The sequence below is a fragment of the Equus asinus genome, chromosome 2 (genome assembly GCF_041296235.1).
Source record: "Equus asinus isolate D_3611 breed Donkey chromosome 2, EquAss-T2T_v2, whole genome shotgun sequence".
Classification (NCBI taxonomy): Eukaryota; Metazoa; Chordata; class Mammalia; order Perissodactyla; family Equidae; genus Equus; species Equus asinus.
This window is the reverse complement of record NC_091791.1, coordinates 146,111,581-146,136,506: the sequence shown is the minus strand read 5'-3', so window position 1 is coordinate 146,136,506 and position 24,926 is coordinate 146,111,581. Positions and strand designations below refer to the sequence as shown.

The window sequence follows — 24,926 nt, the reverse complement described above, 5'->3', positions numbered from 1 at the left end:
GCCCTGCATGCAGTGTTAACATGAACGTGGCTGTCCATGTGTATTCCTAGAGGGTCTGTTATTCAGGAAGGGAAGAAGGGGCAGGAGATGAGAAAACATTCTGAAAAACAGCTTTCTAAATGCCCTGTTGGCACATGCTATCCAACATTTGACACTATTATAATGACACATACTTGAGGCTTCTTCTGAGTATAAGGGGCCCTTGGGCAGCTCCCTGGTATCCTGAGAAGACACTGGGACAAAGGCTCGGCATTGCTATAGCACTCCAAGAGCTCTTTGGAACCCCTTGTCATCCATCAACTCTTCTGGAATTCTCTTTCCATTAGCTTCAGGACCCAGGACCTGCTGGATTCCCTCCTACGTCTTCAGATTGCTCTCTCTCTTTCCTGGTGCTTCTTCCTGCCCCTGCCTCCCTCCAGATGGGTGTATCCCTTCTCTCTCTCCATCCTGAAATTTGGCCTAGACATTTTCCTCTTGTCTCAAGACTACTAGCTCTCAACCTTTTTAGGGTCAGGGTCTGAAGATCTCCTTTAAGGATCTACTGATAGTGACTGATTCTTTACCCAGAAAATTTTCACATCAGGTCAGGGGAACCCAGGACCATCAGCATCCCAACCATCTGTACTGTTTGGTAAAAATGAAGGTTCCTGGGCTTCTAAATCCAAACTGAATTAGAATCTCCAGATGGAGCCCAGGTATCTGCATTTTAACAAGCATGCCAGGTGATTCTATGGACTCAAGTGACTTGGAACTGTAGCCACAGGGTGTCTGTGGACCTCAGGTCAATGCCAGGAAACCCTCATCTACGCACCTCACCATAGGGACCCCCTTGGCCATGGCTAATGTGTCCTAAATACAGAGCTCCAGCCAGGACCTTGCTCCCATAGTCCTGCTGCGTGGAAATGGCTATTGGACTGTCCTGGGAACTTTCAAAACCTGCTATCTACAGTCAATTCTTGCCTGTTTACCTTTTTTTCTGCCCATCTGCACATCTGAATTTGGCTCCATCTGGAGTTGGGAGTGATGATTGATTGATTGATTTCTTCTGACCTCTGTCAACTCTCCATATCACCCCCTTACCATTGTGTGTGTGTGTGTGTGTGTGTGTGTGTGTGCATGCCATCTGGTAGTGGAGTCATGTTGCTACAGACTGCACCAATCCTAGAAAATGTGGTGCCATTTTCAGCAAATCACATTTGCTCAAAGCAGGATCATATGTATTGAAAGCATATCTTCAAACACACATTCTCCCAAGAGTCCTCATGTCTGTGTCAAGTAGCCTCTCTCCATCAGTATCCTTGGCTCCCAGTCATCAGAGAGGCCTCCTTCTTTGTCTTCTACCCAATCAGACATGGAATCTTCCGCTGAAATATCTCTTGAATTTCTAGCTTTTGCTACAACTCTACGGTCACCAACTACATTTATCCACAACTTTGTCCCTAATTTTAACTACAAAGATTCTCTGGGTATTTTCTCCCCTCCCCCCATCTCACTTCCTAGTTCTATTCAACTTCCATCTACAGGGAAGATCTCAGACGCACACTGATTTCACAGTGTCATCCCCCTGTGTAAGAGTCTACCGTAGCTCCCCACTGCCTCACAGATACCATCACACCTCTCTGCTCGGCATTCGAGTGCTTCTGCCCCACATCCACCACCCGAGTACTTACTCAGCCTTATCTCTAGGCGTGCCGGCTTGGCCCATCTTCTTCCTTTCTCTCACCCGGAATCGTGCATGTGCCCACCTTTGCTCCTGCTGGTCCCCTGCCTGGGACGCCCAGCCCTCACCCCTGCAGCCACCTCAGGCCCATTGTTTCCTTAGTGCCACAGCTCAAGGCTCACCATCTCTGGAGGCCTTCTCAGACTGCTGTGTGCCCACACTGCTACAGGTTGCTTCCTGTCACTCCCTCATATTTCACTGTGGTTTCCAAGTGTCAACCTTTCCCAGGTAGGTTGCAAACACAACAGACACAGGGGCCAAGGTTTCTGCTTCTCAGTAGGCTTTAGTGCACATAGTAAGTGCTTAGCAAATGATGGTTTTCCGAAAGGTCACAAGCTTGGATTTACGGGAAGACCTTCCCACTCCAATACTGACAATCATTATACGTGATCTGGAGAAACAAAAGGACCTCAGCTGCTCACATCATAACCTCACTGGCTTGTCTGAGTGCTGGAACAGAATTGACAAGAAGACTCTCCTATTTGTGGAAGCAAAATTGTTTTGTTAGATTATGTGTAAATGGCTCATCTGAACCCCTTAGATCCTTGGGTAGTTATACACTAAGGGAGGTATCTGTTACCTGGTCTGGGCTCTCAGTTTTTCTCAGGCGATTTCATGCAACAAACAGACGCCCAGTGAACCAGCTTCTGCCCTCAATTCGCCTCAGTGGCCTAGAGGAGACAAGGTGGTTGGACGAAAGCCCTTAGGACTGCTCTCATGACAGCCAGCTCTCAGCCCCGTGATGACAGCACTGCCATTTGCTGAGACCTACCCTGTGCCAGGGTTGCACTGGCACCCACCTGCATTGTCACCAAACCTCATTTAATCTATAGTGAATCCAGCTCAGAAATTATTCTTGGTCCATTGGAACTTAAGCAAAAGTGGCTTTGATGGGCAAATGGGTCTTTGTTGAATTGCTTTTAAGGATCTTTGGGGAAAATATACCGAGTTCTACATAAAAGAGAAGAGGCGGTTTCTTAGGGCCGGAAGGTGGTTAGTACATTTTGAGGGCGGAAGGTGCTCCTTGCTTTTTGGGTTGTGGTGCTGGCTTTGCTTTCTTCCACCCATGGTTTATCATCTAAATTTCTTTTTCTGTTGTAGGACCACCTGGCCCACCAGGTAAGAGCCCAAGGACTTCCCTAGTTCATGGGGAGGATATGGGGGGCCGGCTCCCCAGGACCCCTCGGAAGGGACTGAGGTGGGGAAGGGGGAAGAGTCTGGAGGCAGCCCGACTGTGACTAGGGCCCCCTCCTTCTCTCCCCTAGTCACGAGCTCTCCTATCCCTCCCACCTGAGACCCTGCGTCACCATTCCCCCTGCCCCCCCGCCCTGTCACTTCTTCAGGCGCAGGCAGCAAAGGTAGAGGAGAAAGGGAAGAAGCAGGAGGGAATCTGGAAAAGGCATGGATGCCTATCCTGTTTCATTGGCTAAAAGAAATCACGTTAACTTTGGTGAAGATTTTTTAAATGTTCCTATTTCCACGTTTTGACACAGGACCCCCAGGAATTGGCGGGTTACCAGGACACAATGGATCAGATGGACAGCCTGGTCCCCAGGGCCTAAAAGGCGAAAAAGGAGCAAATGGAAAACGAGGAAAAATGGGTATTTTGGCAACTCTTCTAATTAACTTTCTTGTTGCTTGTCTCCCTCTTGCATTTTGGATGGGCTAAAGCTGTGCGCACTGGGGATGCAGTGTTGCCTCTCTATGCGCAAGGCTGGTTTCACTCCTGTCTGGAGACTCCTGTGCTCTGCGGTGCCAAAGGCATTCTTGTTGGTTCAACTCCGACAAGGGTTTATCCAGTTAGAGAAGCCGTGTCTGTGGGAGCTGCTCGCCACCCTTCTGCTTGCTCTGAGGCAGACCGACCGATGGAAGGGGCAAGAGCGGGCAGCCCTGGGGAGGGGCACTCCATGGGCTGTGTGATGGTTGTACGTGCGATGCCCCAAGTTCTTTTGAGGGTTATTTCCTGCCTCGCCCTCTCACTGACTTCTCCTTCCCAGCAAAACTTTGTGTTTGATTGAAAATCAGTTGACCATGTTGGCCCCTACCTTTTCCTGGCTACAGGAATAGCGAGAACAATTTGAGGAGAATAACAGCCTCCCTGAGGTATGGCCCCAGTTGTCAGGGTCTCCTACCCAGGGGTCATAGGATGGTTACAAAGATGTGGCTGGCATCTCTGAGGGACTTGCTCTACCTGCTATGAGCGGCAGCATCACCCAGGCAAAGGCCCGGAAGCACCACGGTGTCCGATGTGTCCAGGGAGCAGTGAGAAGAGGGACTCGGACGGGGCTTGGCAGGAGGCTGGGGGTCATGGTGGGGAAAGTTCTGAAGGGCTCAGAGCACCAGTCCCGAGGAGTCTGTGGAGAAGGACTGGGCAGAGCCACTGCAGAAAGCTGGCACCTGGCATAGCAGAGGCTCCTAGAGACTGCTCAGGACGCTTCTAGGGAGGCCTGGCTCTTAGCCTCTGCAGAGGCTGGAGCCTCTGCCACACGCTCTGGTTGATTTTCCACCTCTTGGCTTTGCTACCCCAGCTCACCCAGACAGACCCTGGGCTAGAAGAACTACTAGAAGTTTCTTTGAGACAGCACAGCAATCCCTTCCAGCACCGCTGCTGTTATTCCTGCAAGCAGTTTAAGTGAGAGCCGGTGGAGAGGGAGAAGATTGTCGAGGGGTTCTGCCACTGGGCAAAGCCTACACGTTCATGTTCCTGGGGACCGCCTCTGTGAGGATGGGCACATGCGGTCCAAGTCAGCTTGGTCCTCAGGAGGCCAGCAATTACAGCCAGAAGGATGGAGTAGTAGTGGGTCATTGTGTGTTGGATAATAATTATAATTATAAATGAACATTGGTATCGAATAAAAAGGACCATCAGGGTGCAGGCACTTAGTTTATCCCAGGAAGACCCCAGAAATGTGATCCAGTCCTCAGGATTCAGCAAGGAGTTTCCTGAGGGCCAACTGTGAGGAAAGGGGGCCACCATACTAGCACTGGGCATGGGGCAGGTGGAAAAGGGGTGATTTTCAAAAAGATTTGAGACAGATCCCTGGTTTGCAAGAGATGATGCAACCCACAACCCAGTGAGGGTTGAAAAGAAAGAGTTCATTCATTTATATAACATATATTTACATGGCAGGTACTGTTCTAGATACTGGAGATCCAGAAATGAAAAAGCTGACAAAACCCCTGCCTTCATGAAGCTTACATTCGAGTCTGGGCTGATAGGCAATAAGCAGATAAATAAGTAGACTATATCGTCTGTTACATGGTGCTAAGTGCTAAAGAGAAAAAATAGAGCAAGGAGAGGGGATGGAAAGTGGTTGTGGATGGGGGTGTGATTGTAGATTGGGAGGCCAGGGACCTCTGAGCAAACACCTGGAGGAGGGGAAGAGGGAGCCCTGGGGGATGTGGGGGCGAGGGTTCCAGCAGAGCATGTGAGTCCACTGTGCCTGCAGAGTCTGAGGAGCCCCCAGGAGGCCAGGGCAGCCAGACAGAGAGGATGAGAGGTGAACATGGTCGAGTTGAGACCAGAGAAGTAAAAAGGCCAAATCACGTTGGCCCTGGGCATTTGCAGAATGTGGTTGGTACGCAGAGTGAGATGGGGAGCGTTTGTAGCAGAGCAGAGACCTGCCCTGCCACACGGATGAGAGGTCGCCCCGGCAGCTGTGCTGAGGGAGGCTGCAGGGAGGAAAGGAGGAGGCTTGGAGCAGGAGACAGCAGCGGATGGATGGGAAGTTGCCGGATTCTGTTTATCCATGGAGGTTGACCAAATCTTCAGTTTCCTGGAGATCCCATAGGAACTGCAGCAAAGATGCAGACCCTCCTCTGCGGCAGTCTCCCAGTGAGGAAGGCCTCCTGGGGTCAGCAACATTAGAACGAGAAGATTCCACCGAGGCTGAGGATAGAACTTGAGTCACCAAGGGCTCCAGCAGAAAGTCCTTGCCCCAAAGCCAGGGAAAAGGGAGATAGGGAGTTATGACATACTCTAACATAAATAGCTAAAGTTTATCATCAGGCCCTCCTTCAAGTGCTCTCTCTACTCATCTCATGAAGTCCTCATAACAAACCTAAGGAGATGGATATTTTTATTAGCCATATTTTTTCTAGATGAAGAAGACTTATCTTTCTGTTTCTCAAACAGGCCAAACCCATCCTTGCCCCAGGACCTTTGCACTGCTGTGCCCACTGCCTGGAATGCCCTCTCCCTGCCCCTCACGTGGCTGGTCCGTCCCATGGGGCAGGTCTCAGATCACATGTCATCACCTCTTCAAGATCACCCCTGACCTCTGTGTCTGGCCTCTGCCTCGCCCATTCAGTCACATTCCTTGCTCTTTTTCAAAACATGTTTCCCATCCTGAAATTCTCTCCTTGTGTTTGCTGGTTGATGTGCTGATGATCTGACTCCCCAGGGAGAACCTGAGGGCCATGAGAGCCAGGCCACATGTGTCTTGCTTAGTCCCAACCTCCAGTGCCTGGAACACTCAGCAAAGGAGGGCAATAAAGTCATTGTTGAACGAATGGACATAACTTGTCCAATGTCATAAAGCTAATGAGCCAGCCCTGATGGCATAGCGGTTAAAGTTCGGTACGCTCCGCTTCAGCGGCCCAGGTTGAGTTCTGGGCATGGAACCATAGCACTCGTCTACCAGTAGCCATGCTGCAGTGGTGGCTCACATAGAAGGACTCACAACTAAAATATACAATGATATACTGGGGCTTTGGGGAGGAAAAAGAAAAAAAAATATATATATATATACATATGTATGTATATATATACAAATAATGTTACATTTAAGGGGTAAAAAAGCTAATAAGTAGAGGGCTTGAATCCAGGTCTCTCTGACTTCTAGACCCATGCTCTTAACCACAACTGCACTAAACTTCCAGGCTCAAGGAGACTGGGCCCGAGTTGTGAGAACACGTTATTGGGGGTACCACAGAGCAGGTGTGGGCAGGAAAGATCCTGGGCCTTGGGAGCTAGTGCCGTTAGCTGTTGAAGGGTGTAGGACTGTGGATGCCCTTGACCTGAGCCAATGCTGGGTCTTACTGGGAGGGCTGTGGGGGGGCCAGCCCTTTAGAGAGGCCTGCAGGACCTGGGCAAGAACCCACAGTTCAGTGAGTAATTACCTGCCAGGCAGGCAGAGTTGATTTTGTGCCTCTTGTTCCCTGTTCTCGAGGGAAAGGGCAACAGTGGAAGGAGTTCCAGGAGCACTTGACTCCATCCCCAACCAGCTCTGAGGCCTTGGGCGAGTCACTCTACCATCAACAGACGGAGGCGGCTGGGTTCCAACAACTCTAACACAGTTCCAGTTTTTAAACAGTCTGCTCCAGTGTTTGTCTATGAAGGGGAGACTATATCTTCTATATTCTATTACTTGGCACAGCTCTCAGCCAGGCCCCACTCAAGGCTCAATAAATGCTTGATGAATGAAGAATGAATGAATTCATGCACGAATGGGAAGAATAGAACATAGTTTCCGTCCGTAAGGGCTTACGGCCCAGTTGAAAGGGAAGGTGTATCTTACCCACAGCGTGTACTCGGTAATTGGTTATTCTGCCTTGAAGACTGCTGTATTCTGCCCAGCAGGTCATGCTGCCAGAAGAAAAGCTAAACTTTCTTGTGCAGGTAATGAACAATAGGACCCTATGTAGAGGCTGGACTGTGCGGTCGAGTTAAGTGTAAGGGACAAGAGAAAGTGTGATGGACATCTTGGAAATAAGTAGAGGGGAGGTGGGGAGAACATTGCAGGGGGAGGACAGAAAGGACTCACCTGGAGGAACTGTTAGTGAAGCTGCCTCTGGGCATAAGTGCCCCAGCCTAGACTGCAGTGGCGCCAAGGGTTTCAACTTTACATCTGCAGGAGCAGGTGGGACCCACCGTGGGCTCTTGCGAAGAAGACTAACCTGACAAAATCAGAGTTTTGGAGGTCTAGTCTAACAGGTGAAGTATGAAAGATAAGCCTCCGTTGCTGACCTTAGGAATGCTAAGAACCCTGGTGGAATCATCGCATGGAGCCAGGGCCTGAGGGCTTAGGTTGAGTCCTGGCTCCTCCACTTACTAGTTGTGAGCCCTTGGGCAAGTCACTCAACTGCTCTGTGCCTCATTTCCTCGTCTGTATAATGGGGACAATGAAATATCAACCTCATAGTGTTGTTAGGAGGATGAAATGAGTTAATATATATAAAGCACTCAGAATAGGGTCGGACACCTAGAACGCACTCTGTTAGTGATAGCTGTTACTGTTGCTGCTGCTTCCCAAAATGGGGAAGGAGAAGCTTGGGTTTAGACCAAAAGGAACTCTAAGTTGAAATGCCTATATTCGTCTGAAAACACTGACTTAGATTTGGAGAGAAGAATTGGACCTAAAAGAGACTGAAATGTTGTCAGTTTTGCAACTAGCATCTTCTGTGAAGTTTGACATTCTGTTGCCTCAAAACCAAGCATTTTCTTTCTCTCCATCTGTCTCTCACTTTCTCACTTAAGAGTTAATGCTGCAGTGTCATCTCTAAAAATCAAATCCCCGTAAAAACAAACACCTCCCCTCCTTATTCATCCTAGTCTCAGGACTGGGTTTTGTGCGACACCCTCGGGTCCCCTTTCTCCCTGCCTCAGCCTGTGACAGATGGTCCTGCCAAAAATAAGACATCCTCCCTCACCCCCTGCCGGGAGGTTGGTGGAGTTGACCCCAGCAACATCACACAACCCCAAACTCTAAAGCTGGTAAAATGGTTTGTTTTGAGTGGGCGCCAGCGGGGAAGAAAAACAGCAGAGAGCTACTTCTAGCACATGAGTTGGGCACGCAGAATCCGGCCTTTCTTCTCTAGCAGAATGTGCTGACTCAAAACCTGCCAGGAGTCATGGGACAAACAATGCCTGGGCCCAGGCCACACAGTGTAATAGTGTCACTGTGCACGGCTGAGTCAGGGCAGGATAGAAAGTGCCACACACAGGTCCTCCGATGAGATTAGGAATCTCATGAATGAGATTAGGTGTGGTGTACTCTTGACACCAGTGCACGGCCGGTACATGGCCAAGGCGATTTCACCAACAAAGACGAGGGGAATTCTCGGAGGCAATGGCTACGAGAGGGCACAACAGACTGTATATAGACAAAACGTCCCCACCCTTTCCTAACGAAAGCTAAAAAATGATCACGCACACCCAGCTAAGGGTCAAAATACACCCTTAAGCAAAGGTCTTTAATATGTTGAGCTTTAAATACCCACCCCTGTGGGGGCTGCCTTCAATAGCTGCGTACAGTAGGAACATTTTCCTATTTCACACATGGCCTTTTTGGTAAAGAAAATAAAAGGCATAAGTGGAAGGAATAAAAGAAAAGAAGGGGAAATAGGATGATGATGCAGAAAGGCTCTTTGTGACTAGAATAAATGCCTGAAAGATGAAACCCTGAAGTAACTAGAAGATACCGTTTCCCTGAGCTTTGCTAAATCCGGGCATGTGAAACCTTTGGAAGGTATCAGTTATACTTGGTGCATTGTGCTGGCTGGACTCTATGGCAACGTTCTCGTCTTTTGTGTCCTGCAGATAATGTGACAAATTGCCTATTTAAATACTGACAAAAGAACATCTTCTCATGCAGGGGTCCCCGATTAAGGGCTCCTCTTAAGTGAATCACTTTCCAGCAAGATGTCTTAATGACTGTGGGCAGGGATGACCCAGCCCTCATCTCTCATAATGAGAGAAGCATTATGAGCCATGACCCGCCCCCCCGCCAGGAATGATTTTCCCCCTGTGTTACTGAATCCTTGGCAGAACAAGTGCCAACAATGGAGGGGCTTCCTTGCTCTCCTTCACATCCTCTTCCCTGGGTCGCCAGCTCTTCCATCAGTGTATGTGCCCACCCCAGATCACCACTGGCTGAGGAGGGGAACCCCAGGGCTCTGACTCTCAGCTACAGCTGAATTTCAGGGTTTTCACTGAAGTGTTTTTTATGGTTGGCTGAAATCTAGCAAACTGTTCACTACATTTTCTAACAGTGATCAACACTTGAAGGTTCTTTCCTACACTGCTGTCTTCCCTGGGATGGCATGTGATGGGTCCCTTGGATATAGAAGAGTAGAAACCATTTTGAGTATTTATCACTCCTCTGGCATAAAGGAAAAGGTATGAAGAGCTCAGATGTATGTTTGAGGGAATAATTGCCTTTGGTAGCAGTGTGGAGTATTTCGAGTACCATCTGGTGTGATGCGATGTAATAACCTCCCCATTGCCAGAAGGGCTTGAGAAGAGCCAGTCAGGTGATGTAGAGACACTTAAAGGGTTGGGTGGCAGGTTGACCTAGATGACCTCTAAGGTGCCTTCTAATCCAGAATTCTGTGATTCTCTTGGGATGGCGCTGGCAGGAAGTGAGGGTGGGGGCAGTCCAGACTTGGTTTCAAATCTGGAGGGAAGACAATGGCAATGCCAGAAAGATAACTGGAGAATGAAGATTGGTCAAGCTGATGGGGCATAGGAGAGGTGCAAATGGGCAATGACTTAGCCAGAGCCTATAAGAAGGGTGTGGGACTGGCAGGGTGTTGACGAAAATAATCCACAACAAATCTATAAATGAAAATTTGGGAGAGTTCATTCTGAGCTAAAATCTGAGGACCATGGCCCAGGGCCTTTCTTCTCGAGGAAGAAAGGACATCAAAGAAGTATACAGAGTGGTTATATACCCCCAAACAGGATGTTTCACATATGATTGAAATGCCCCTCCCACAATAGTCACAAGATTGCCCTGTTGGCACAGGGCTTGATGGACACAGCAGGTAGTGGGTCTGCTATCTCAGCAGGTGCAGCAGAAAGCAAGTCTATGGTCTTGAGCTGGGTGGTCACAGGTGAGCGCAGCAATCAGTTCCTAGCCTAAGGAAAGATGCTTAATCCTTAAGGGAATGCCAACGTTGGGATGGGGAGAGAAGTTGCACCTTTATCTCAAGGGCCTTTGTTCTTGCCATAGGCAATGTCTAAAGCAGATATACAATGCATGCTCAACAGCCGAGGTCAGGCCCTTTTGGAAAAACAAAGTCAGGCCGAATTAGGTTTACACCAAATGGCTTCCTCATATACTCCAATATATCCTATTGCTTGCCATTTCTATTTGTCAAGGGTAATTAGAAAAGGCAATGGAGCCTAAGCCCTCTTGGTTGTAGGCATTGAGAGGAACTAAAGGTTTGCCTGCACTAAAGTGTGCCTCTGGCTCTTCTCTGTTGCCTGAAATCTCTCCTACTTTGAGCAACGTTTCTATTGAGCAACATCTCCACGAGGCTGTTATCAAAATGAGCACGTGGTCCCTGCAATAGGGTCTCATGTTAGTTGACGCATACCCGGCAGTTCCTTTGCCCAATATTAGGCAATCACTTTCCCTCCCAGGGCCCCAGGGTGCTCATGACTTCTAGTAACTCTTTTATAGATTCCTTGAGATATTTCCACATAAATAATCATGTCATCTGCAAATAAAGACAGTTTTAATTCATCCTTTCCAAGCTGTATGCCTTTTCTTTCTTTTTCCTTGCTTTTTTTGTACTGGCTAGGACCTCTCGTAGAGTGTGCAATAGAAGTGATGGGAGAGATACTTTGTCTTATTCCTGATCTTAGGGGGAAAGCATTGAGTCTATCACCATTAAGGATGATGTTAGCTGTAGGTTTTTCATAGATGACACTTTTTAAATTGAAGAAGTTTCCTTCTATGCCTAGTTTGAGAGAAATTTTATTAAGAATGGGTGTTGGATTTAATCAAATGCCTTTTCTGCATCCATTGAGATGATCATGATTTTTTTGCTTGCTTACATTGTTAATTTGCTCTATTACATTGACTGAATGATTTAAACTTTGGACTCTGTTCTGGCATGCAGTTAGACTATTTGCAGATCAGTTTCATCCCTTTGGAGCTTGTTTTTAAGCCTTGTTATGATGGATCCACAGCAGCCTTGACTGTCGGGCTAATTTAGCCCCACTGCTAAGACAAGACTCTTCCAAGGACTCTACCCAATATCCCATCCTTTTCTGAGATCTCTCTGCCTGGACTGGGAGGAATGAGCATGTCCCCTGTGTAAGCTCTGAGAGCGGTGCAGTCACCTGCTTTCTGGCTTATTCTTTTCCTGCCTTGTAGGGTTTCACAGATCATTACTCAGCCAAAGACCCAAGGAAACCCCTCTGAAGTTCTCCAGAGCTCTTTCTATACAACTATCTCCTCTCTCATATTCTGTCTCCCAAATTCTAGCCACCTCATCTCCCAAATTCTGGTTTTTGTCTCCTCACCTCAATGAAATCACCAGGCTCTGTGGGTTCTCTGTCCCTGTACTGCTCTCTGGAAACTACCTGCCAGTAGTAAGCTGGGACAATCATATTATGAACCTCGTTTGCTCCTTTTTCCCAGGGATCAGAATCCTATGCTGGCCATGGTCCAGTGCTGAGATGAGTCATTGCATAGATGTCAGCTTTTTCTAGCTGTGTGTGGCAGGACTGCAATTCCTGTAGTGATGGCTCACCATGAGCAGAGGCAGAAATCCCACCCACTGCAATTTGTTCACGCTATCACCATCCCTCTTAATGCCTGTCCTAGAGCAACTTTACCTGTTTTGCTATTTTGGTTAAAAGCATTTTACGTTGGAATGTCGGAGGAAAGGACAGTGGCGATGGAGTCAGAAGATCTTTGCTGCCCACTTAGTGGCATTAGCTATAACCACTGTAGGCCTTAGTTCCAACTTCTAGAAAATGAGAATAAGGATAACTTCCCAGCCTCCACTCCAATATGTTGTGAGGAATAAACCTAATAATGCAGATAACAACACCCACCATGACAGCACCAAGCCGGCTCCTCTCAGGGTTCCCTCGGTCCTGCGTGGGGGTGGGGCCTGACTTCTGATTGGGCCTCACCATCTTTCTGTTCTTGCTGTGACTGTCCCTCTTGTGGTTCACTCCTCTCTCCAACTTGTCCCAGCCAAACGTTTCTAAAAATACTCCAGCAGAGCCACCTGGAAATACTATTCTTTAATGAATTTATGGCCACGCTGCTATCCTAAAATGGTTATAAAGTGTTATGTATTTGGTTTTTGAAGCTGCTTCACCTTAAAAGTACAAAGTATAGTATTACAAAGTAATGTACCAGAATTTCTGGCACAAGAGGCTAATAAATCATCTTTTTCTCAGGGCTACCTGGAGCCCCAGGAAATCCAGGGGAAAAGGGAGACCCTGGTGAACTGGGCTTGACTGGAAACGAAGGCCCAGCAGGACAGAAGGGTGAAAAGGGGGACAAGGGAGACGTGTCCAACGATGTGCTCCCTGCAGGTAAGAGGCTGGTGCTCGGGCCTTTCCGAGGGGGAACAGGCCTGGAGACCTGCCCGCGTTTTCATATAAGGGCTGCTCTGGGTTTTCTCTCATTTTCCTTTTGTGGCCATCTGTTTTACAGCATGTTCTAGAATTCTGTGCTTTCAAAAGGGAGAAAACTGTGTGTGTTACCCTAGCGTTGGCAAGACCAAATCTGGGATCTTAGATCATTCAGGTCTAAATGTCATGGTTGGATTGAATTAGGAGGAAGGCAGTTTCCTTTTTCCAAACATCTATTAAATGCAACACGATCTAGAACAAGACAAGTAAGCAAGCAACTTAAAATACCTCAGAGGACAACTGAAAGGAAGCACAGGCATTTTCTTCAAAGTTGAGGTACAGCTTAGCACAGCTCCAGGTACATAGTTGGAAGTCAACACCTACTATGGCTGCTTCCTCGTCTCTGCGTGGACAAGTGCTGGAGCACAGTTAGCTCTGGGAGGGGACGTCCAGCGAGCCTCCCTAGAGCACCTCATTCTCCTTTTCCCTGTGTGACACCCAGTCTCTGATCACGGCTCGTTAATCAATCTCTTCCCCCTCTCCTTGTCTCTCTCTCTCTCCAGGTGCCAAAGGTGACCAAGGCCCACCCGGCCCGCCAGGCCCACCTGGCCCCCCTGGGCCTCCAGGCCCTCCAGGTCCCCCAGGGCCCCCTGGAAGCAGAAGATCCAAAGGGTCTCGGCAGCCAAACATGTTCAACGGCCAGTGCTCAGGTCGCCAAGCCCTGCCCCAGGGAACCTGCCTCTTTTGCTAGTGATCCCAAACTCTCAGACTTTACCTGGCTTTATGACCAGATTTTTTAAATAGAGGGAGGAGATTTTGTCCAAAGCCAGAGCTCCCACTTGCAACACGTTCATGGGAGGCCTGAGCCGTCTGCCCCCGGGATGAGGACTGGAGGCAGGTTTAGCATTGGGCCTCCCACCCCTTTCCCTCGCCTCTCTCATTTATCACCAGACTATTCCTCTTCCTTACCAAATCCACCATCCGTCTCCCCTGAAACAGTCTCAAGGGCTACGCTGTTCACTTTTGGAGCATGCGGGCTTGACTGATGCTGGAGGAGATGATGGGGAGGTTCAGATTGGTTAACTCCGCACAAATACTACAGTACTACCATCACCACCACTAAGTTTGAGTGCTAATAATGTGCCAGGCACAGTGCTAAGTGCTTAGTTCATTTAATTCTCACAACAGTCCTATAATTCAGGAATTGTTATTGTCACCAATTTACAGATACAAAACTAAACCCCAAGTTGCTAAGCAGCTTGCCCAAGGTCACTCAGTTAGTAAGTGACAGAGCTGGGACTCAAACCCATGTGCGCCTGACTGTAAAGGCCTTGCTCTCAGAGCATCTTCTTTTCAGAGATGGAAATTCACCCTTTGAGACTAAGCCCACCAAGGACAGGGAATGCTTGATCTCTGGCAGGCCAAGAGGGCTTGTTCTTGGCCAGTTTGTGACAGGGGTGGCCATAGGATTGAAAGCTAATCAGAAATCAAGAACCATATTAATGGAAAAAGCTTCTACAGCGAAGCTGGAACTTCTTCCCAAAAGGGGTGACCTGGACCCACTCACCTGCTCGGGCTACGAGGAGGCATAACATGATGCCGTGACTTCTGTGGTGACAGGAGGCTCCTGACTGGGGTTTCACTCACACTTGCTGTGGATCCACTGCCACTTTCCCAAACGGCCTTTCATTCTGTCTGGGGCACTGTTCTTTCTGGAAGACATTTGAGGGGCACACAGCTTTCAGTGGGCGAATCTGTACCTTCAAAGATGTCACCCCTGCCCCATAAGGGAGCCTGATTATAATCCTGCTCAACAGTTAGCATGATGTTAAATCGCAGCACGGTGGCTCCGTGGCTGGCAATCAGCGCCACCCCCTCCATTAGCGTCAGCCCTTTGCTCAGCCTCCTTGGAGATGGAACTGAGCGGGAACCTTCGCCTGAGAGAGGAGTGGAGAGCTGACCCTAGCTTTTGCGGAATTCTAACTTGCCAGAGGCTCGGTCAGCTGGTGACAGGGGCTGCCTGGAGAAGCTCTCTCCTCCGCCTCGCCTGTCTACCAGGAGGCTGGTCAGCAGGGGCTGGGCCCCAGAGTTGTGAAAACTGCTTTAAATGAGAGGCCATTATCTTCCACTCTGCCTCTGAGAAATGAGTCATCGGTTGCCAGGCATCCGGCATCTGAACTTGGCCTTCTCTCCTGCTCCACTTCCATTTCTTTAACCCCCTCCCACCCCCACAGCTTTAGAAGTGGGTTGATACGACAGGAATTAATGAGAACCTTTCTTCAGACTAAGAACAGGAGGGTCTCTCTGTCCCTTTCTTTGCAAAGCCCAAGTTCATAAGGGGAAACTCCAGATGAAACTCAGGCAGCAGGATTGCCTGTGGGGGAGTCATAACAGGTCCCTGAGATGGCTCTCATCGATGACAGAAGGAGTTCAGAGAAACATAGCCTTGTCCAGGTAAAGAAGCTTAGAGATCGTGAAGGGTCCGGCCCCCTTCTTTCCCTGATAAGAAAACTTTCCAGATTGTTCTGTGAGCTTCTCTAGTGACCACAGAGGTGATTTGAATGCCTCAGAATTTGTCTAGGCAAGTGGGCCTGGCCTTTCCTAGAAAGCCCAGTTTGCCCCAACCTGCCCCAGACCAGGGCCCTTACCACAGCCATCCACTCCCCCTCATCTGGGTACTGGCCATGTTCCTTCCCTCCTCCTGTCCTGCTCCTGCCACCCCAAGCCACCTCTTCACCAAAGGTTTGAATTAATCCCATTTGTTAAGGGGAACATTGACAAGCAGAGGAGGATGAATTCCAGCTCAGGTGTAGCCTCAAACCAACTGTGAATCAGGCGCCCTGTGTCCCATATGCCTTCAAGCAGACACAGGTGGGAAATGGTGGTGAGTGGGCCCAATGTCTCCGCTCAACGTCTCCGGTGGGGCTGCCTCCAGGCTCCTCCTTCCTCTGAGATTCCTCCCCCTGGTGGTCCAGGAAGACAGAATAAAGAGAGCCGCCCTGTCATGAGGTTGCTCCCTCACTGCTCCCCATCAGCTTCCTGGAAGTGAAAATCCTTCCAGAAAAATGCAACCGTGATGGTGATACCACCTGCCCAGAGAGACCAGGAAGGTGTCAATAAGCCTCTCTTTCCCTCAGATGGCTGAGGGCCTGAACGGGCTGGCTTAGACCCCTGTTTCCCTTTTACTGACATCCTCTTTGGATTGTATTATCTTAGCAACTGTGGTCTTTGAAAGCTTGTTGGGAACTCATCAAGCAGGGGAAAATATTTGGAAGTGGATGGGTTGATATTGCTTAAAAGCAAGCAAGCAAAAACCTTGGTGGGCCTATTCCAAGGGATGCTCATGGGACCAGAGTCTGGAACGAGGTGGGGGAGCACCAGTTACACAGTTAGATGAATCTCACTGTGCCCACTGCGTTTGCTCTGATTATTGTTGTTTCAGGGGAGACATGTGCTGTACCAAATGATGACACCTTGGTTGGAAAAGCTGATGAAAAAGTCAATGAACACCATTCCCCACAAGCAGGTAGAGATCCTATGTTAAATTCAGAAATTGGTTGCCTTGAAGTCATAATTGGCAGGTGAGTAACTTCATCCTCTTCTGGTAGAATCCATGATTGCTTCCATTGGAAATCCAACACAAGTATTAGAAGTGACAGAGACATTTGGCACTTGGATACGAGAGTCCGCTAACAAGAGTGATGAACGGATCTGGGTGACTGAGCATTTCTCAGGTACCGTCTCTTGGCAGATGATCTATATCTGTGTTATGATTGTATCTTTCCTCTGTTGCCTACCTTCAGGCTTATTCTATTTCTGTGCGTCTGAAATCCCTGCTAATTGGTTTAACAGAACTGCTCTTTATTTTAAGAAGCACAAATGAGTGGGCAGAATATTTTTCTTCTTTGAGCACACTGATGACCAGCCTTGCAGTTCAGGTCACAGGACATGACCCGGGCACCCCCAGTATGGCTTATCCAACTTTAGGCAAAGTATCCAGAAGGAAATAAATAGCATGATGACTGATGGCCTCATAAACCCCAAAACCATAATGTGGAAGCAACGTCAGAGACAAAATCGTTTGCACTGTCCATCTGTTGCTGAGATTGGCACCCTCCCAGGATGGTCCTTTTGGCCATCTTTCTCAGTTATCTGTTGGACAGAGAGCCCAGCAGAGAAGGTGAAGGGCCACCTTGCAGATACACTGCATCTGAGCATGACCCTAGTCATACTGCCCCAAAGGGATGTGCTCAGGAATTGCCAGTGGTGGTAGCAGTGGCCTCATTCCAGAAGGGGTCTGGGCATACTCACTGGTCAGAGCAATAGCTGAGACATGCTTCTTCATCTCGTCAAGGCTGACTGATCAGCTGGTGATGACAGCATGGATCACCAGCTGAGAAGGATTCTGTGGCTCAAAAGGAAAGAGGAATAATGTGAAATAGTGGCTGCCGTGGGTGCAGGAGGAGGCAGGACAGGTCTGAACAATTGCCAAGTAGTCACTCTTCCTGGTATAGGCCTGTGTCAGTCTGATAGAGAATTTTATAAACAAGCTAGAGTGGGGTGGGGAGGGGGTGATAGTTTTCCTGGGAGGAGCCAAGCCGACTGTGTGGGGCGACTACGGTTCAGGAATCCATAGAGGAGAACCGGACTTGGAGTTTGGGAGTCTGAGACTCTTCAGACTGGACAAAGACACTTACAGGACATCTCACTCCCAACTTCCCTCCTTCAACTTCCTCCCCCACTCACCCCCATGCTGTGATGGCCAGCCCTGACGGCAGGTGACAGCCCCTTTCCCTGGCTTCTCTCCTGCAGGCATCAGGGTGAAGGAATTCAAGGACGAGCCCTCACTGCTGAATGGCAGTTACACGCTTATCCAACTCCCCTATTTTTTCCATGGCTGTGGGCATGCCGTTTACAACAACTCTCTCTACTACCACAAAGGAGGCTCCAAAACCATAGTGAGGTGAGTTCCTCGGGGCCCCGCAGTACTTTCTCACCCATCCCAGACAGCAGCTGCTGTGAGGCGCTTAGCTATCCATGCGCTGCTTAAGGGTAGGGACTGTGGTTCACCATCTTTATGTCCCCAGGGCCTGCACACCGTCAGAAGTCAATCAGGGTTTGCTGATGGTATAAACCACAAGATGCAATGAGTGAGCCCCACGACCAGCCCCTGCCTGGGGTCTGCATTTATTGCTGGTCTGGAGGCCAAGAGTAAGGTCAGAGCCAAAGAGAAGTAGACCTGGAGTGCCAAGGGCTGCAGCTCTCTCATCCTTTGAGAAAGGAAACAGCCAGAACCCAGAGCTCCAGAGCTAGCAGGAAGGTGTCACACCCCGAAATCGGTTTTGTTCTGAAAAACTTTGGGTGTGAAGAATTTCCCGTCATAGCTGAGATCATCGAAGACGAGGGACTGCAATGCAAAGTCAGGGGGCTCTGCCTGCAGACCGATCCGTCATCCTGATGGAGCCCTCGCCAGGCCACCTCTTCTCCCCACTCTGCTTTCCCAAGGGGAAGGGAGGTGGTCACGCAGGTACACTGTGCCCAGGGCAACGGTCGAGTTTTCTCTGCTCCCCACAAGAATTGCTGGAGTTTTGTCTTCGTGGCTCAAAAAGAAGTCAAGTTCCGGCTTTCGAGGCAGAAGCAGGTCATCTTGGACAAATCAAGAGAGCAGTGCACTCAGTCAGGTTCCAGCTCTATCTCCTACTCACTCCATAACCTTGGACAAGAGACACCACCTCCTGTGCTCTCCATGTCCTCAATAAAAATGAAAAGGAGGACGAGAGCCTCCGCAGCCCTCCAGCTGTACCCCATCTGAAATAACAAGTCCGGTGTATGAAAACCGTGGTCCTAGTCATTCAGAACAAGAGACAAGGACCTGCAGGGAGGACTGGGTCCCTTCTCCCTCACCATCTCCTCCCCTCAGTGAGGACCAGCCTCAACAACCGTGCTGGCACTGGAGAACTAGGTTAGGCTGGGGACAGGTTTCCTAGCACAAGGTGCAGTTAAACCAGCCACATTAGACACACGCATCGGCCGTGGCTCGAACTGTCCCCTCCTTTGCCTCTCCTCTCTCTCTACTGGACTCCCCCATCATCTCCCCATCTCCCCGGCCACCTCATTTAGGCAGTCTTGTGCTCATAGAAAAGGACAACTGCCCACCTCCTGTTCTGTAGTCATCTGCCCCTGACAGGCTTCTTCCTCTGACATTCGTCCTCATTTAGTCCTGTGGCGCCCTGCTGCCATTTACATAGGGCTGTCGTTACATGGTGGGGGGTGGGGGGTCCTGGGGCGAATGAGCCCTGGAAGGAGGATTGGCCACTCTAAGAAAGAGTGTCTTCTAATGCAGCTAAGTTTGCCTGATGCTCTGGTTAGGAGAGCTGTGCTGAGGCCCTGCTCTATGCCAGGCCACATGCTGGGAGTGGAGGGAGAGGCAGGCCGGAATCAGACCCTTTTCCTCCTGGGAGAGACAAGCCTCATTAAGCATGCAGCTGCTAGGTACCAGTACCAGACACGGACCAAATGGCAGCACTGAGTCCCAGGCATTCAGGGGAAAAAGAACCCCGTGAGCTGAGACAGGCAGGCAGGGCCTTACCAAGCCCTCACTCCTCTGGTTTCTTTTCAAACTTACTTCAGGTTTTCTTAATTGGCTTCAAGTCTGGATATGCTCCAATGTGTATCCACGCCACAGTCTTACACATTTCACATTTCTTGCGCTGCTCAATGGCACCCTCTGGTGTCTTTCTTGTCTTTTAGCCTAATGTCCCTGAATTTTCATTCCTGGAGCTAGGTACCTTTGAATCATAATCCACTTTTTTTTAAATAAGTCCCTCTATAGGAATATATATATATATTTTGTATATAAAATATATATATTAAATATATATATTTATTATATATATTTTTTTTCCAGGGGAAGATTTGCCCTAAGCTAACTTCTGTTGCCAATCTTCCTCCTTTTTTTCCCTTCCTTTTCCCCCCAACCCCAAAGCCCCAGTACATAACTGCATATACTTGTAAGTTCTTCTGGTCCTTCTATGTGAGCCACTGCCACAGCATGGCTACTAACAGAGGAGTGGTGTGGCCTCGTATCCAGCAACTGAACCCAGGCTGCCAAAGTGGAGTATGCCAAACTTTAACCACTAGGCCATCAGGGCTGTCTCCATAATCCTCTTTTTGGTACGGTCTAGATTTGGTGTCATCCAAATCGGACAGCCCCCTGGCTTCAGGTGCATGGGGTTTCATGCCATAACTTAATTTCTCCAGTCACTTACCTGACAAGAAAATTGACTTCCCAGCCATGACTTTGCTACATCTCTTCTCAGCTGGTGACTTTCTTCTTCATTTAGACTGCCATGAAATTTTTGTCTTAAAACTCCAGCATGGAGGAGAGGGAGAACCCCCAAACCTGGAGTTAGAAACCCTAGGTTCAAACTCTGGCTCTGCCACTTACTCATATTCCTGGGCCAGTCACTTCCTTTTATTTGTAAAATGGAAGGACCAGACTAGATCATCTCTTAAGGCCCCTTGCAGCACTAAGAATCTTTGAGAGGACATTTCAGGAACACCTAAGGATTCATCATGTTGAGGAATTTTCCCGGTGCCACATGGCTAGGAGGTGGACACAGATGTAGTCACCATCTTCTACATCCTTGCTGCACGTAGCATCGTGGGCAGACCAGTAGAATGGGCATGACCTGGGAACTGACTAGGAATGCAGAATCCCAGGCCCCGGCCCAATTTAATAGAAGAACCCCAAAACCACCCTTGTCCACAAAAATGTTGACTCATTTCTGCTTTTTTTTTTTTCGCACATTTCAGATTTGAATTTGGCAAAGAAACATCCCAAACCCTGAAGCTTGAAAATGCCTTGTATTTTGATCGAAAATACCTCTTTGCAAATTCCAAGACTTACTTCAATTTAGCTGTAGATGAGAAGGGGCTTTGGATTATCTACGCTTCAAGTGTGGATGGCTCGAGCATTCTTGTAGCACAACTGGACGAGAGGACATTCTCTGTGGTGCAACACATCAATACCACGTACCCCAAATCCAAGGCCGGCAACGCCTTCATCGCCCAGGGCATCCTCTACGTCACGGACACCAAAGATATGAGGATAACATTTGCCTTTGATTTGTTAGGAGGGAAGCAGATCAATGCAAACTTTGATTTAAGAACTTCTCAGTCTGTTCTTGCCATGTTATCGTACAATATGAGAGACCAGCATTTATATTCGTGGGAAGATGGCCATTTAATGCTTTATCCTGTGCAGTTTTTGTCAGCTACATAAAACCAGTGATGGGATGCATTCTTTTCCCTCCCCTCAGTAAATTTCAGGCGTTCTCTGGCACCATTTGTATCCCAACAGAACACTTGTCTTTAAGGGTAGCCAGGCACTTAGCTGTCATAATCTCATGACGTGAATGTTTATATGGTCAGTGAATCCCCTTTAAATTCAGATTCCTTAGGGGGAAATAGCAACAGATTGTAAGTCAAAATGGCTGAGATTTGGTAATTCCTCCACAAACTATCTGAGCAAGTTACCTCTTCCTCTTTGGGCCTTGTTTTCCCCACCGGTAATATGAAAAGACTGGGTAAGATGATTGGTAAGATTTCCTCTACCTGTAGGGAATTCTGTGGTTCTTGGCTGTTGCTGCTCGCACAACTTGTATATTTTTGGTTTTTAGCCACACGCTGAACAAATTTACCTCTGAGTTGAGAAGCCCAGTTGCTTGAGCAATGAATTCCTTCGTGCTGACTTAGAGTTGGTGCCTTAGGTCACTGAGGTACCACATTACCCAGAATTATACTACCTTTCTCTGCATCTGTACCTGCACCTCCTGCCAGTGCCAGAATGGCTGTTATCCTCAGCTCCTGACTGCTGCCCAAGGTTAGCAAAAGCCAGGCACACAGCTACACGCTCAGGTTTCCTAACGAAACAGAAACAGGCCCTTCTGTGTTCCTAGCCATTTCTGATCCCGTTGATACGCAGCTGTGAGTCATAAACATGGAATCCTCAGGTCACACTGGCTTCTTTAACCACAGCTATGGATCAGAGTACTAAAGATTGTGTGATGGGGCATTAATCTGGCAGTTTTCAGAAGAGAGCCACCATTTGTGGTTATTATCTAGAATAGGGATGAGCAAACTATGGCCCTCCGTCCAAAGCCAGCCCATTGCCTGTTTTGTAAATAAAGTTTTACTGGAACACCGTCACATGCATTTGTATTATAGTTTGTGCCAACTTTGGCTATACAATGGCAGACCTGAATCATTGCAAGAAAGTTGAGAGATGGCCCGCAAAGCCTAAAACATTTACCCTCTGGCCCTTTCCAGCAAAAGTTTCCGACTGCTGATCTAGAATATAAAGTGAGCCTGATTCTTGCAAGGCCTTATTCACCAGAACCTGCTTACTATGTTTTGTTCTGTTCCAGACTAAGAAGTGGTCATTTAGATGGTTTGAGTTTTTGGTAAAGGGGAGTGAGAACAGCACAAAATTAAGTGGCCCTCCCAAAAAGCAGTTCATGAACTGTTCTTTCCCTAATGTAGCTTTGAACGATGTGCTCTGGTCCTTTTGGATACCAGGAGAAAATCCAGTTGTTTAACTTGCTCCTAAATGCCCTTAAATACGTATATTTTTTGCCAACTCAGTTCTTCAAACATCCTTCAGCCAGGCACTGAGGTCCAAGCATGGCCATTGAGAGGAGAGAGGAATCTGGAAATTTCCTGGAGTCCTGCAGCCAGGAAGGGGACCTAAGGAAAAATCTCCTGAAAAGATTTTTCATCAATTTGCCTTCACTGAATTCACATGCACTGAAGGAAAGCTTCAAAAACGTTTCCACCGGGTCCAAATCCACCTCAGTGGCCCTTAGTCTTGATTTTATACCTTATTAATCCAGAAGCATTTTAAAACTCAGGGGATGTACAGATTTAAATATTTAAATCTTCCCACCCCCTGAAAATACCTAGGCAGCTATTAGGGACTTTTTTATTGTTATGTTCTCAAAATAATGGATATTTGAAAAATTTTTCCCCACTTTTTAATTAGATTGGTTGTGCCATGTCATCACAGCTTTTAAAAAATACTCTTTTTGGGTTGATGTTTTGTTATAAAGTAAAAGAGTTTCGTGTTCAAGATCAACATGCCTTATGAACGCTAGTCTTCTTTTAAAGTATTCGTATGTGTTGCTGTTTCTGGACACAGGGGACCTGGAATGAATATAATTTCATAGTGATAGTCATATTAGTAATGGTAATATGTACAATACTAATTATATATATATATAGTAGCAACCAAAAGAGGTTTTATTGAATTAGCATATATTGCTTTTAGAAAAAAAGTTTTAGCAACCCCAGTGTTGATAGCTGAGCTATCTCGGCTCCCTTAATTGTGGGTAAGGAAGCACGAACTCAAGACTAGAGAAGCTCATACTGGGATTTTTTTTTTTTTTTTTTTTTTTTTTGCTATGGCAGAGTAGTATAAGGACAACCGAGTTTGATCAAGGCTTAATGGATCATTTTATAATGTGGTTGAAAGTTTGTCTTTACAGAGTGAAAAAAAATTAAGATGGTACTCATTCTTTCCTGCAAATAGTACTTTATAGAAAATACAAAAGGTTTGGGCTCACTGCTAAAACAGAGCGTTTTCAGTCAAGATATCATTTTGGCAGTTTACGCTCTCACTTAGAACCAAAGTTGCTTCAAAGCATTTTCCAAATATCTGCACTGCTGATGTCAGAAGCAAACCAGAGAATTCTCTAATGCTTCTTCAGTCTAAGGCAGATAACTTCCCGCTGGAAAGTAAATAAAACCATCCCTCCCAGCCTCAAAGGTGGGCCGGGCCCTGTCTCAAAGCGTTTCCTTTCAGGCTGATGATGCGGCCTGTTGCAGCCATGCAGGTGGTTATGGTCTCAGTGTATCACCAAGCACGGGTGTGATGACAGAAAGAGTTCTGGGGCGAAAGTTCTAAAATGAGGAGCTCTGATTGTAGGCACCTTCCTGGTCAGTGACCTTCGAGGTTACAGGGTGAAAAGTCAGATGAGACACCATGAGTCTTCAAGAGCCAGGTGGCCTTTTCCAACTGCACAGAGTACACTTGGGCTATGACTATGGGAGGTCCAGCCATGGGAGGGAGAAGTGCGTGATCCGGCTCTTGACTTTCCATCCAGCTGCCGGGACCTGGTGTATCATATCGTTAAAAGCCATCCTTTCCGATCTGTAACCACAGATTCTGAACCACAAGTGAATAATGGTGAATGTCTCTTTTTTGGTTGTAATTTATTTAACTTGAATCTAATTAGTCAATAAAATAATCATGGCTGAGCACCATCACATGTTGAAACAGGTGTATTGTTACTTTTACTTCTTGTTAATTTACATGTAACATTTAAAAGAAAAAAATAACCCCCAAGAACAATACTGTGGTAGAATTATACTGGTTGCTCCTCTGTTGGAACTTTCACATTTGCTAGCTCCTTCTGAATAGTGAAAAACCACTGACGTGGAGCATGTTTTCTCTATAGGAAAACGTGAAAAATGTAAACCTCGTACCTAGAACTAGATATACACAGACGTAAACGCAATGAAGATCTGCAAATTCATTGGCATAGGCAAGGCAACTGCAAAGGATATAACATTTTGGGCTAAAAATAAAAAAGAACAAATTTTAAAAACTAGATTTGTGTGAATTTGAGTGAGGCTCTTCTTAGCCCGTCGGAGCCTCTGTTTCATCTGTAAAATGTGGATAATAGTATTACTTACCTTCTTTGATTTTTCCCTGCAGAATGAGAAATGCTTTGCAAATAATACAATTCTTGATAAAAAGTTGTTAGTTTCATAGTTCATCCCCTCAGGGAACCAGAGTGACTCTCTTTTTCTTCTGGCCTTATT

The 24,926-nt window shown here is 47.6% G+C and overlaps 1 protein-coding gene across 2 annotated transcripts in view; it reads left to right on the top strand.

The window, feature by feature from the left end:
- GLDN (gliomedin) overlaps nucleotides 1-24,368 on the top strand; it is a 50,976-nt gene extending 26,608 nt beyond the window's left edge. The window contains exons 3-10 of one of the 2 annotated variants that reach the window (XM_044764892.2): nucleotides 2,822-2,839; nucleotides 3,214-3,321; nucleotides 12,867-13,004; nucleotides 13,607-13,753; nucleotides 16,486-16,569; nucleotides 16,652-16,777; nucleotides 17,856-18,006; nucleotides 20,859-24,368. In XM_044764892.2, coding sequence (XP_044620827.2) covers nucleotides 2,822-2,839; nucleotides 3,214-3,321; nucleotides 12,867-13,004; nucleotides 13,607-13,753; nucleotides 16,486-16,569; nucleotides 16,652-16,777; nucleotides 17,856-18,006; nucleotides 20,859-21,327 — 1,241 coding nt within the window. In that variant the 3' untranslated portion in view covers nucleotides 21,328-24,368. The remainder of the gene's footprint in view (nucleotides 1-2,821; nucleotides 2,840-3,213; nucleotides 3,322-12,866; nucleotides 13,005-13,606; nucleotides 13,754-16,485; nucleotides 16,570-16,651; nucleotides 16,778-17,855; nucleotides 18,007-20,858) is intronic. The other variant, XM_044764890.2, reaches the window with a different exon arrangement.
- The last annotated feature ends 558 nt before the right edge of the window (nucleotides 24,369-24,926 follow it).